The sequence below is a fragment of the Sphaerodactylus townsendi genome, linkage group LG02 (assembly GCF_021028975.2).
Source record: "Sphaerodactylus townsendi isolate TG3544 linkage group LG02, MPM_Stown_v2.3, whole genome shotgun sequence".
In the NCBI taxonomy this organism is placed as follows: domain Eukaryota; kingdom Metazoa; phylum Chordata; class Lepidosauria; order Squamata; family Sphaerodactylidae; genus Sphaerodactylus; species Sphaerodactylus townsendi.
Genome location: NC_059426.1, coordinates 35,812,659 through 35,827,287, shown reverse-complemented (window position 1 = coordinate 35,827,287; position 14,629 = coordinate 35,812,659). Strand labels below are relative to the sequence as shown.

At 42.1% G+C, this 14,629-nt stretch overlaps 1 protein-coding gene across 7 annotated transcripts in view; it reads left to right on the top strand.

Moving 5' to 3' along the window:
- SLC4A10 (solute carrier family 4 member 10) overlaps positions 1–14,629 on the top strand; it is a 198,273-nt gene that overhangs the window by 150,666 nt on the left and 32,978 nt on the right. For all 7 annotated transcript variants that reach the window (XM_048486961.1, XM_048486964.1, XM_048486959.1 and 4 more), the window contains one exon: positions 8,630–8,735. In XM_048486961.1, the coding sequence (XP_048342918.1) occupies positions 8,630–8,735 (106 nt within the window). The remainder of the gene's footprint in view (positions 1–8,629; positions 8,736–14,629) is intronic.

The following is a 14,629-nucleotide window of genomic DNA, read 5'->3' as shown; positions in this document are numbered from 1 at the left end:
ATGCAGACAACATTTTTTGATCTTCCCTTCTGAAAACTGAACAAAAACTGCTGCCTTATACCACTGATTAGTCCATTTCAGTCAGTACAAGCAGACAGCGGCTTTCCAAGAACAACACCAATGGAGACCAGGCTAGGCGTGCAAATCAATGCTGAATAATCTAATATCAGAAGTAGATAAGGGCCTCCTTTGTTGGAGCCAGCTTGTGAAATTCTCTGCCTGTGGCCTGTTGTTTGGCAGCCGGTTATCAGCAGTGAAAGAGATGCACACATGTTCGCCTGGCCTTGTGCCGAAAGGTTTCCGTGCTGTGACTTGGCGCCAGGAATGTATGACGCTAAAAAAGGAATAAAGGCAATGCTCTCAGACTTGATTTTTTTAAATTTAAAAACAGTCCTATGCCATTTTCCCACCCAAATAGGATCTTCAAGGCAATATCAAAACATTTCAATATTAAAACAGTGTTTACAAATAAAGTATGTGTAAAATAACTAAGGGACTCAATAAAATGTATAAATAACAAACACATACTAATGCTGGGCAGGAACACCAATAGCAGTTAGTGGGGGAACACAAAACTTCCATAAGACAATGATAGTAACAATTGTCATACATGGCTTGCCATATATGACAATATGTGCGTGTATTTATAATACAGAAAAATAAAATCTGGTTGTTGATTTTTGTGTGTGTTGTTTTATGTGATATCTGTTGAGGTCTGTACATAAAGCAAAATACGTTCTGCAAAACTAAAGAGTAAGGTCAGCAGACAAAAATTCTGCATCAGTATTAAGCAGGGATGTAGGTAAGGGGGGAGGGGTTTCTCGGGTTCAAACCCCTCCCACTACATGTCCAGCTTGCTTGAAACAATGCATGGAATGGAACAACTGGAAAACCCTCAGTCACCGAACCCATCCCATTAAAAATCTATACCTACATCACTGGTATTAAGTGCCATGTTTCTTCTCATTGTCTAGTAAATCCTTGCCAAGCGCAATCCAATCTTGTGTTGTCACAAGCCTGTGCAGTCTAATAAATATATTAGCATTTGATCCCTAGAACTGTGAGCAGAAAGAAAGTATTGTCGAAAGTAGTTGCTTGTCCTGCTCTGAAAACACTAGTTCACCTCATGCTGCATTTGGATTGTAGTAGCTGTAATGCTTCTGCTAGTGGAAGCAGGAGTGATTGTACAAGGGGAAGAACATAAAGGATTTATGTTCTGATCTCCTACCAATACTCTATTGTAAGATGTAAAGCAACCTTTTTGCAAGAACTGGCTCAAGCCATTCAACCTATCTAAGGCCGCTTCCGCACACGCAAAATAATGCGTTTTCAAACCACTTTCACAACTGTTTGCAAGTGGATTTTGCCATTCCGCACAGCTTCAAAGAGCACTGAAAGCAGTTTGAAAGTGCATTATTTAAGTGGGCAGTAGTGGTAACAGCACAGAAAGGAAGTCTTCTGTCTATCCTTGTTGCTTCCTTTGTGGGGTTCAGGATAGTGCCTTTTGTGGGGGATCTCTAACCTGGTGTCAGCTGGTCTTGTCACCCTCACTTTTTCTGGCTGTGAACTAGAGGAGAGACTTGGTTTGAGAGCCAGTGGGTTTTCAGGTTCGAATGTCAGTCTAGGATTTGGGACACTCAGATTAAAATCCCCACTCCGCCATGAAACTCACTAAGTGATCTTTGGCCTGTCACTGTCTCTCAGCCTAGGCTATCTCACAAGGTTGTTTTTATAAGGATAAAACAGAGGAAGAGAGAGCAATGTTGTAAGCTGTTTTGGATTCCCATTGGGAGAGTATCTAAATAAGTCATTGGAAGGCACTGCCTCACCCCTAACAATCAGAATGGGTGATGTTTTCATATTCCAGCTTTCAACACTTCTTCAGATACAATAGGAGAAATAAACCCCTTTACCTTTTTTGTTCCCAACCACAAAATGCAGGTTTACCTTCTATCTCCCAACCAAACTTGCAAATACTTTTATTTTTGCTGTAATTATTTTATTTTTTTTTAAAGATCAAAATGCAATGTTAGCTGTCTGGGCCATTGGGCTACATAAACATTTACTCTGTTTGACAAGCAAGGAAAACCTGATTTTTGGCCCGCAGTCCTATTACGGTGACCTTTTCCTTCCTCTCTTGTTCTTGTCTGTTAATAGGTTGTCATGGCAACCCCCTTTTCCCTCCTATTCCTTCTTATCTTTCTTCCTCTTTGTCTTTTTTTTAATATGCATGTGAAAAATAATGGGAGAATCTCCTCAAATAAGGCTTTTTTGTTGTTGTCACTGAACCTTTTGCCTCCCTGTCTTTGATGAAATGGCCTTCCTCTTTTATGGCATATATGGGAACTCTCATAGCAACTGAAGGAAGAAACGAAAGCACATATGCTGAACGACACACAGATATTTACTTTAAAAAGCCGGATTCAGAAATCTGTTTCGATCCTGCCAGTTTCATGTGGACAAACAAATAGTATCTGGTTGGAAGTGTAAAGTTCAGTGGTTTGTGTGGTACCTGCCTCCCCACACACCAGCACCCTTCATTCCCAAAATGGTGAATTTGTGTTTTCTAACAAAAAATAATGCTTTACCAGAAGTTCCTCCATTATCAACAGATTATATTGAATAATTTCAGAGCACTTTTGGCATAGAGATATGCATATTACAATCTGTCCCTGACATGTATTTAAAAATTAGGAGCATTGCATCCCGCTCTCTGAGGTATTCAAGGTGCCAAGTTCGTGTCAGGCTGACATGTCAATTCGAGCTGATCACGGCAATGGGTGCAGCCAGCCAAGCGATGCCACTGCTCATCTGCCGTTAGTTTCAGTGAGGCTTGTGTGCTCCTGTCACGTGAGGCCCATGGAAATAAATGGGGGGATTCGGAGGCAAGGCACAAGTAAACAGAATCCACGCAGGGCCATCCCATCCCAAGCACAAAATATTTCATAAATCACGAAACAAAAAGTTCTGTGTTGTTTCTGAATTGGCATAAATAAACCACATCGTCGTCGTCGGTTTGCCGCCTGACCCAACCTTCAGTAAAGTAGATGACCCTCCTCCTTTACATTTCAGCTCACCAGCTAAACATCTTTCTCAAATACTATTCTCTGTGACCTGGCCTTTAGAGGTGACCAGAGACAGGGCTTCTTTTTTATAGGGTTCTGGACCTGTGGGAAGGCCTTTGATACTGGCCTGGAATTGCCAGACCAACCCTGGCACGCGCCCTCCCCCCCCCCGCATGAGGGTTGAAAACAGGGACATGGAGGATTGTATGACATTGTTGACATCACTATGTCACTTCCGGGGAAAAACTTGGAAGTGACACAGCATAGCTCTAGGAATCGCCAGAAGCTCTATGGCAGTGTTTCCCAACCTTTTCGAGGTCAGGGTACCCTTGACCTCACTCTTCATATCTCACGGTACCCCTGCTGCCACCCTCCACCTTCCCCTCCCATTGCCCCTGCTTGCCACACCCCCCATCTTCCCCTCCCAGGGTGAAGGGTAGCACGGGGGGGGGGGTGACTGCTGACCTTGTGGCAGGCCCTGCCCCATGGGCCAGCTCCATGTCCTTGCTGGTGCCTGTGGGAGACACCACAAAAATGAGGGGAGGGGGCGGTAGTGTTGCCGCGGTACCCCGGGACATGCTCACGGCACCCCAGGGTACCAGGGAACCCTGATTGAGAATGGCTGCTCTATGGTAAAGCAGCACTTTCCCTTTTGTCCCCAAACTGTGAAACAAACATTTGATACTAATCTTCTTTCAAACTCGGCAGTTCCCTGCCCCCTCCCTCCCCTGACCCATCAAGGCAGATAAAACAAGCGATGTTAAATGTTTCTATATGCTTATTAGGTAAAAGAGTTCTTTCTAAACAGAGGTATACCAGTGTAACTTCATTGAAGCCAGTGGGTTTAGGAAGGTATTCTATGTTGCTATGTGCAGGACACATTTCACCGTTTCGTCATATCAAATATGTGAAAAAAGTCTACCATTGTTGCATATAAACTGTGATTGCACTGACAGTAATATCATCCGCATTTTCAAAAATTTGAGCCTTTCTTTAAAAAAAAAATAAATGACCTGATCTATAAAGCTGCAGATTAGCGGCTGTAGCTCATGGTTATTGTTCACAATTTAATTATGTAAATGACAGTGTTTTTAATTATCATTCCTCTCCTCTTCCTTCATTATCCAACTTCCATATCCATACACAGTAATGGGGAATGCTATAGTGTCGATTATTTTGATCTTGGTCTCCAGCAACTCTTCCTTAAAGATAATTTTTGGTTCCTTCCAAGTCTCACTCTCCTGATTTCAGGGTTGTAGTCTCCTTCTTGGTGGATCATTGAACCAAGGAACAGAACTTCTGTAACAAAACTTCTTTAACAATTTCAGTATCTCCCCGCTGGCCTTAAAGTTGTGTAACTTCTCAGTAATCATTATTTTAGTCTTAATGTTCAGCTGTAATATGCTTTGGCACTTCCTCCTTTAACCTTCAGCAGCAGGCTTTTCAAGTCTTTATTATTTTCTGCAAATAATTTTCTGCAAGTAAAATGTGGTGTCATCAAGGTATTTCATATTGTTAGTGTTGCTTCCACCATTTTTCATTTTGCCTTCATCTAAACGTTTCCTTCCACATATAAATTGAATGGATAGGGAGATAATGTACCATCATACCTGACACCTTTGCATTATTTATTTATTTATTTACTTACTTACTTACTTACTTACTTACTTACTTACTTACTTATTTATTTATTTATTATTGCATTTTTATACCGCCCTCCCCCTGTCAAGTTGTAGTTGTTCTAGTATTTCCTAGGAGGGGATAGCACCTCCCCTTAATACTGATAGCGGGCCTTTGGTCAAGACCTGGCATAGCAACAGCAGTGATCAGAATAAGTTCAGGAGCCCCTTCAAGACCAAAAAAAAATATTCCAGTGCATTCATGCATCAATGCATCAAAGCTCACTCCAACATCTTTTCCACACAAAACAGTCACTCCTCTTTGAAGGTGTTTTCTACAATGTTTGTATGAACCCCTGTTTGTGCCTGTGGTCATCACTACGTCTTTTGGAAGCAAATCCCATGTTTTAATTAAGTGTCAAGTAAAGGACTGTTTCCTTTTGTCCATCTGAATCTACTGCCCATCAGTTTCATGAGTTTTATTATTTTGGATGCCCTTGAGTTCTACTCTTTTGGAAGAAGAGTTCTCTCTGCCAACTCTACCCCTTGCATAAGTTTATAAACCTCTATCATGGCCCCCCACTAGTTGTTCTCCAGAACATCACAATTAGAGGGATCATACCATGTTTCCCCCAAAATAAGACAGTGTCTTATATTAATTTTTGCTCCAAAAGATGTGCTATGTCTTATTTTCAGGGGATGTCTTATTTTTCCGCTCCACAGCTGCATGCTCTGGTGTTCTGTTCGACGGGCATGCTTCCAAACAAAAACTTTGCTACGTCTTACTTTCGGGGGATGCTTTATATTTAGCACTTTAGCAAAACCTGTACTACATCTTATTTTCAGGGGATGTCTTATTTTCAGGGAAACAGTGTAGTTCAGCAGTAAAGGACCTGCTTGAAATGTAGAGCTTCCCAGGTTTAATCCTCAGCATTTCCATGTTGAATAATCTAATGGTAGGTGATCTGAAAGACGTCTGTCAAACTGCTTCTGACAGTCAGAGTAGACAAGATTGACCGCGATAGACCCATGGTCTAACTCAGTAAGGAAGCACTGAATGCTTTCCTGGTCTTGTAACAGGGATGCTTTCCTGTTCTTGCAACAGGGATGGAAAAGTAAACAGATGCAGTCATTGCCCATGGATTGGACCAGACTAAACTGACCATGTCTACCAGTTTCATCTTCCTGTTGTAAACTCCCCTCATGTCATTCATTGGGGTCCCTCTCCTCCTGGAGCACCATTTTATGGAGATTGTTGGGCTGCAATGGGGGGGCATCAGAAGAGTTCCATTTTACTATTGCAAAGGGTAGTCTGGATCCACCTTCATATCTATTACTGGAATGGGGTCATAGTGTCTTTGGAATTATGTCCAATTACTCTGATTTAAACAAAGGAGTTTGGAGTCTTACAGTGCTATCCTAAGCAATGTTACACTCTTCTAAACCCATTGAAGTCAATGGCCTTATAAGGCTGTAATTGGACTTCAGTTATCACTTATAATAGCATATAGTGGAACTCTCTGAATTATTCTATCTGGAGAAGATACTGGAATTTATGACCAATGGCTTTGAGGGGGGCAAGACAATGGTGTGCAGGTCTTGTGTGCAAAGAAATAATGTCAAAGGTCAAAGATAATGTTTCTGTAACTCAAATCTAGGCAGATTATGTTCCATGTACATCACAGCATGGTGTTTAAGCTCTAAGTTGCACTTACCCTGTCTATAAAACTCATTTTAATTTGGGAGGGGGCTGTAATTGCCTACATGGAACATTGTACTCCCACACATACCTGTGTGTAATTCCTACATTCTACTATACATTTTCAAATGAATGTGGAGCTTTCAAAGCAAGTAGGAGGTAGCAAAAGAAAAACGTAACATGATGTGCTACTGCTAGAGCCTAAAGCAGCCCTTCGGGGATCAGGTGGTATAGAAATTGAAGAAATAAATAAATAAATAAAATAAAGAGGGGATGGTTCAGGCATAATATTAACAGCCCAGCTACCCTGATCTCATCAGATCTCAAAAGGGACTAGACTTGAAACAGCATTCTGTTTCAGGGTTGGTTTCAGGGTTGTAAGCAGGGTTGGTCTTAGGCCGTTTCCACATGGTCAAAATATCCTGTGTTGAGCAAGAGAAATTCCTCATTTTGGACAATAATTCTGCACGGTTCCCGGTCCTAAAGCGGGTTTGCCCCTTGATATTTCCCTCAGCCCAGGGTATTCAAAAACTGCCAAATTGGTGGTTCTTTTAAAAAATCCCAGGGTAAGCCTGTTAGAGCCTGCTACAGCTCGAACACCAATCGAGAGCAGAACCAATTTATTTTTCCCGCCCAGCCGCCTGATCTCCCTGCCTCATGTTCATTCAAGCTGCCACTCAAAAACAACAGCCAATCAGAATGCAGGACACTGGGCATGCTCAGATATGCTTGCAGCTGCCACTCAAAAACATCAGCCAATCAGAATGCGGGACCCCGGGCATACTCAGATATGCTTGCAATGTAATACAGAAGTCCTGGGCTCATGCAAAACAAGCTGGAGTATTTCCTCCCGGTCTTCACTGGATTCCTTCAAAAAACAGACAGCCATGCGAACGACACCCTGGGATGAAATAGATCCAGGTTAAAAAAAAAACAGTGGTACACAGGAATAATTTTCCATGTGGAAACGACCTTAGTATTCATTTGGATGGGAAACCACCAAGGAATACCAGGGTGGCAATACAGAAGAAAGCAGTGGCAAACCTCAATGTTTCTTGCCTTGAAAAAGCTCAGCAGGGATTGCTATAAGTCAGGAAAACATTTTGGCATTACATAGACTCCAACAAATAACGTTTCAACCAAGCCAGAATCTGAAACCATGGTCAGAAGCTTGTTGACAAACTACTTCTTCCCAGATAACACTGGTTGTGGTTACTGTTATTCCTGATATTTGGGGAGAACCATAGCTCAGTCATAGAAAACATGATTGATTAGCATTCAGAATGCTATTTCAAGTTTAGTCCCTTGTATCTCCAATAAAAAGGATCTAAGAAGCCGGTTTGGAAAGTGACTCTACTTTGTTTGAGCTCGTGGTGAGCTGCTGCTGGTCACAGTAACTCATCAAACCAGTGTAAAAGTCAGCTTCATATTTTCACAAGTGCTCTTTCAAATAAAATTCCTGGAAATCTTTGAATTAACGTTAAGAATAAGCTTTAAAAATAATTCAATTCCACCATATTTCACCTGAGTGGCAGAGAGCTAGTCTCCATGCATGACATAATCCTGTCAGACTGGTCTTGTACCAATGAAACAGTGGGGCCCTCTGTTTGTGAACTTCTAATCCCAAATTCTGGGTGGGGTTTTGCTGTGTTGGAATCACAACAACCGATACATGTGTATGTATGATGATGGCGTTTTGTATTTATATTAGAGGCTTTGCTGCTTCACAGGCATATGTTTGTATATGCTCTTTGTTGTTTCACCTAACTTTTCCTGAAATTATATAATAGGAATTTGGTAGAACTCTGTATTCTGTGAAACTCTTAAGGGACACTTAAGAGAGCCAGCGTGGTGTGATGACTAAGAGCAGGTGGATTCTAATCTGGAGAGCTGGGTTTGATTCCCCACTCCTCCACCTGAGTGGCAGAGGCTTATCTGGTGAACCAGATGTGTTTCCGCACTCCTACATTCCTGCTGGGTGACCTTGGGCTGGTCACAGTTCTTTGGAACTCTCTCAGCCCCACCTACCTCACAAGGTGTCTGTTGTGGGGAGAAGCAGGGAAAGGAGTTTGTAAGCCACTTTGAGTCTCCTTACAGGAGAGAAAGGTGGGGTATAAATCCAAACTCTTCTTCTTCTTGCAAAGACTGGGCTTTTGCCAATATTATGTTGTTCATTTAGCATAACAGAAATTTGGTGCTGTAGTTTTTCAGCTTTAAAAATATAACAAGTATACTTTACCTTTCAGGTGTAATTGTGTGGAGCCTGAAAACCCCAGCAATAAAACTTTGCAGTACTGGCAATCTCAGAATATCTCCTCCTCTGATGTACCTTGGGGGAACCTAACTTTGTCAGTAAGTATGCATAACAGATCAAGATGTCATGAAAATCCACATTATTTTTTGAGCTGGATGATGATGATGATGATGATGATGATGATGATGATGATGATGATGATGATGATGATGATGATGATGATGATGATGATGATGATGATGATGATGATGGAGGAGGAGGAGGAGGAGGAGGAGGAGGAGGAGGAGGAGGAGGTCAACTGTGTCCAATAATGCTGGCGAATTTCAAACCATCTTTTAATTTAATAAAACTTCACAGAGATTATTCTTCATTGTTTCTAATGCATATTAAAACACGCTCCTACACCACAGAACACTGCTTAGAAAACTTCTTTGTGTACTAACAGGGAGTATTACTGAGATTAAATCTACATTCATCAAATAACAGCAGATTTGACCTAAATTCTACCAGATGGTAAATCTGAAGCTGTCTTGTGTATAAAGAACATGTAAGCTCCATATTTTTTTCCTAAAATACTCTCCCAGATGTTTGGGATATAGCAAAAAGTTAACATAGAAGGTTTATAGACATCCTTGTTTAATATTCCTTTATTGACATCACTGAAGTTCATGACCAGGCAGACAGAAAATGGCAGCTTGGTTCCAGTGGAACATTTCTGTAGGTGGAAGGATTTCCACCCACAGAGGGAGATTATATTGCCTGTCCCTTCCTGCTGCAAAATTCCTCATGAATTGTAAAATTGGGGTGAGGGGCATCTTGGGGCTGCAGTGGGAGAGGGAAGGTGAGAAAATCATATTCTATGGGAAGAACCTCTTCTGTCTATATGAGCGCTCTCCTGGATCCAAGTCATGGCCAAATGTCGCAGACAGGCCCCCCAGAAACCAACAGACAGTCCGGATACAGTTATTCCACAGGTGCACTTGTTTATTGAATACACAAGGTTAGAAACAGAGCCAATGACCTGCAAACTGAAACAAAACGTTGCTGCTACAAGATAGCTCAGCTGCAACCTCTCTTTTACAGCCAGCCTCCAATTCCCTAGTGCAATAACCTCTTGAAGCTGGGTTCCTTTAGACTGGCTCCTGTAAGGACTTAGCATCCAAGTCAGTTCGCCCCATAGTTGCTAATCTGCTACTGTGTCTCCCCTGCTGTAACCTAGCATGCAACCTCCTCTTGCTTTGCTCCTGGGGCTCTGGAGATGGGGGTAGGGAGTGACAGGGCTGGCAGGTCCCTTCTGGCTTATTGTGAGAGGCTGAAGTGTCCCAGAGCTAGACCCTGGCTGGGAAATCTCAGAGCTTGGACCTGGCTGTCAATCCCTGTCTGCATGCTCTGTCTGAGCCTCTGGACCTGGTCCTGCAGGGACTAATGATTGATCAGGCTCTTCGTTTACAGGCAGTCCCTGGGGGTCTGGAACCAAAACTGTCCCCTCCTCCTCTCCATCTGAGTCTTCCTCCCAGGGGTCCCCAACTAGACCAGGCTGAGCCATAACACCACAGCAGGAGAAAACTAACTTCACATTTGTGATTTTTACTAGAAGTCATGTGGTATACCGATACATTGTAAATTTTCAAAGCAATAGTTTATATTCAGGATCTCATAACAGTTAAAGCATAACTGGTCTCTGTTCAGAGCTCCAGAGTAAGCCCGCTCACTGATGAGCAAAATCGTTTTGGGGGGTAAGACCTGGGTTTGCCAAATAAAACATTTCTTATTAGAATCCAGTCACCCAGTGAGCACTAGGTAGTCCCCTGGAAATGGAACAATGAGTGGTATTTTGCTGGACTGTGGTCTACCTTCTGTTTGCCTCTTGTTATCCTGCTTTAATCAATTTCTTGCCCTTAATGAGCTAGAGAAGCTACAATGTCCTTCTTCTGTGGCAGAAAATAGTAGGGACAGTTCAACGAGAATGCTGCCTAAAGCAGCCATTCACAGGATGTGGCAGTAGGTTCCTACAGTGCTGTAAAGGCACTGCCAGTTTCCTTGCATTACTCATTTATTTATTTGTGTTTTTTTAAGTATAGTCAACCTTTCTACTGTCCTGTGTGATTTGCCCCTGTATTGCCGCCATGTTGGCTGGTTGTGTTGCACTTGCCAAGCAGAGTTTGTCTTGTTACTGTAGCTCTTTAATATTAGGTTGCTCAACAATAGGTTTCCTCCCCCTGCCCCCACACCCATCTCCATAGTAGTTATAAATCCACAGACACTTAAAGCAACATATTCATGTTTGGCCACTCTTGAAAGTTGTCTGTATGGTCCTGTGTGAAAATGTGTAGCTTGGCCAAGTGAATGTTGCATTTGCTCTTGGTGAATAGAGAGAGACTAAAGAAGTTGAAGAAGAGTTGGTTTTTATGGACTGCTTTTATCTACCTTTAAGAAGTCTCCAAGTGCCTTACAAACACCTTCCCTCCCCTTCCCCATGATAGGCACCTTTTGAGGTGGGTGGGGCTGAGAGAGTTCTGAGAGAACTGTGACTAATCCAAGGTCACTTTAGCCTTACAGGCAATCAGGCCAAAAGGTTGCAGGGCAAACATTCCTTCAGACCCTCAGTTTGCAAAAGCCACATTCAGGAGTAAGCCCAAAGTTAGCCTGTGACATTGGGACGGGCTGTAGCATGTAGTAAAAAAATTAGCTGAGGAGGGATTTCCTAGAATGTGTAGCAAACCTGTCCTTTTGTGGGAGAAGAGCACATGGTGGGATAAGAAGAAAGATTTTAAAGTTCTTTTGAAAAGAGTCAAGTGTCAAGGAAAGATGCCAACAAGAAATGGATAGAACCTGAACAAGAAATCTGGGAACTTTAGTATTATTATGCCTACCTCTCAGGGAGGTAACTTAGGGACGTAGGGTAAGAAGGGGTGGGTACCATCCATTTTATTTTCCTTTGCTCAGATATCAGTTGTTGCTCAATCATATACTTTTTCTTTTTGTAACCAATGACTACTTAGAAAAGTAACGTTAAAAAAATTATGTGGAAATTGTTGTAATGTGGTCTTAATTCTCAACCCAGAAAAGTGAGGTATGCCATACACTGGAGAAACCAACACAAACAAAAACACCCAGGCAACAATACAGTGTTCCTCGCACTACCCCAGGAACTAAAATAAAAACAGAATAGAAACGTGATGATGTCAGAAAGTAATGCAAGCCACCAGCTGCCTCTTATTAACTTACATTAACTGATGTAAATTTGCATGTGTAGCACAGTGAACTGTAGCGCAAAAAACGGCTTGAGTTCAATCTTAGCCTGTTTTCAATGGGACCGATGTGAAATATGAGAATTATTGATTAAATGTATAACGACATTTTAAAACTTAAAACTGCGCAGGCAAGTTGGAAATTTTACTCTGAGGAAATGGTGTTTATCCACTGAGCGGGCAAAAGACTGGAGAGCCCGTCTCAATTTTGGACTCTGGATTTTTTGTGGACATTGTGACTCTCCTTGAGGACTTTATGCCAAATTTGTGCAATATATTTGAATGGTTGTGGTGCATTGTGCAGATTCTTAAATCTGGTTTCCCCGTGAGTTTGTCGTTTCTGCTCTTCTGCAGACACATCTGCACGTTTATATAAATTTGTTTAGTATATTTTTGCCCTTATCATGTTTGCAATCATTGTATTGCAGCCTGAGTATAGCTTGTTTTTGCTTGTGTTGGTTTATTTTAATTCTCAATCCTGCCAAATCTGAGAATACTTAAATCCAGAGACTGGATGGACCCATGAATGGATAATTTACATCTTTCTGCAAACCTCAAAAATGTCTCAGGTTTGTAGGAATTTGTAGGAATAATAAAAGGCAGTTCTGTAGCTTTAAAAAATAAATACCGTCAGTGGCTGTTGCTAGGCAACCACAACAGTTTTGCCAGCATTCCAGTCTTGGTTTCTGTCCTTTAAAGAGGGAGAGGGGTCATGACCCTTTCCAGGGCTGCTTTGGCTTTTGAAGGAGATCTCATTGAGACTATGGTCAGCTGCAACCATTGGGGTACTTGCTACCACCTTTTTGCGAGACACACCCAGGTCTGACTCCTTGATACTGTTCAACAGGAGTCGCCCTGCAATAGCCAACATACTGTAGCAGTCAGAGTTTCAAACTAGGATCCGGTTGACTTAAGTTTAAATCACTGCTCTAATGTGGCAGTTCACTGGTTGACATTGAGCCAGTCTTACAAACTCAGTTTAAATGGAAGAGATGAGAATGATACAAGCTGCTTTGGGTCCCTGATGTGGAAAAAGGTGGGACATAAATGAGATAAATACATAATAAATATAGCTGAATATTGGGGCCTGTTAACAATTGGAGCCCTCTCTGTTTCTTACAAAGATACTCCACTGATGTACTTGGGCGTCTTAGCCGTATCAGTAGAGAAGGACAGTGAGACAATATCTTCCTTTCCTTCCCACAGTCTTGTCTGTTAGAACCAGGAATCTTTGAGTTTCCTCTTCTCTTCCACAAGTTCAACACGCAACACCTCCAGTTCACATTTTCACAGGTGTCAAACTCGCGGCCCTCCAGATGTTGCTGGCAGGGGATGACGCTGGCAGGGGATGATGGGAACTGTAGTCCATAACATCTGGAGGGCCGCGAGTTTGATACCTTGAGCCTCAGAGATGTGCTCCTTTGCAAACTCATTCTAATGCAAATTAATACTCCTCATACTGTCCCCGGATGAAACTGAAATTATCCCACTGAGGTGGGGTGGGGGTGGGGGGGTCACTTATTTTTTTAAAAAAACCAACAGAATGACAGTTTTGCTGTAAAGCTCATTGGAAGCCCATGGATTGGGATCTGATCCAGTGAAAGAAGGGAAAGCCTGATTTGATTGCAAATGATGATTACAATGAATTTTGAAATAATCTCTTGTTGCCTCAGAGTCCCCAGGGCAGCACTCTTTGATTAGCCATCCACATTCAGGTATATCCTGGACCCAGAGTATAAGGGCAGGGCTCCAATGAGAAATAGCTAGAGCATTGTTGAAGTTCCTTTTGCTATCTTTCAAATTCCTCAAACGCTTAGCATCTGAAGGACCTTCTCCTTTAAGTTCTACCGCAGATAAAATATGGTGAGAAGAACCCCGTCTAGGATACAAAATCACAGATTTTGCTTCTGGAATGTAAATTAAAGGAGTTAATTTGTTCCTAAAGAGCTTTTTTTTTTAGCCAAAATACAAAGCATTTTGTGGAGTCTATTGCCACCTTGTGGCAAAAGACCATCTTCCTTGAAACTAGACAACCAAAGGGATTATTTGGATTCCTCTAATCTCTCGTTTTACATAACACAGGATTTAGAATATGATCTTCAAACTACTTACTTGGCTCTAATCCAGAGAGAAAGGTTTCCGGATTATAATCTGCATAAGCCTACAATTTTTGTGAGTAACTGTGCAGTCCCTTGCTGAGTTGCCCCCTTCTTGTTCCATTGAAGTCAATGGGTTTAGAAAGGCGAGCTCCGCTTGTGACTGCATAGTGCACAATACATTTGATTGGACAAAAGGGAGGGATAGAGATCTGAAATAATTTCCCCTAAAATTCTCAGACAGTTGGGCATTAAATCAAACCGAACCAAATTGCTGTGTGGTGACACAACGGCAGGTATCCAGCCATATGCGGATTTGCTAGAGCCGGATTTCCTGATTCTCCCTCCTTGTGCAGACCACTAAGCCCCAAAATATTTTGTTACTAGTATTCAGCACACCCTTGGGGACGTACAGAGGGCAAAGTAGAGGTCTATCAAGAGGAGAAGACTTGGTGGAGATCACTTGTCTTTCCACAGATGGAAATAGGAGGAACGACATGGTTGGATTGGTGGAAAGTACCGGGAAGTCACAGCTGACTTTTGGTGACCCTGTTCAAGGCAAGAGACATTCTGAGTTGGTTTGCCATTTCTTTCCTCGGCTTCATGATTCTGCTATTCTTTGGCAGTCTCCCATCCAAATACTAG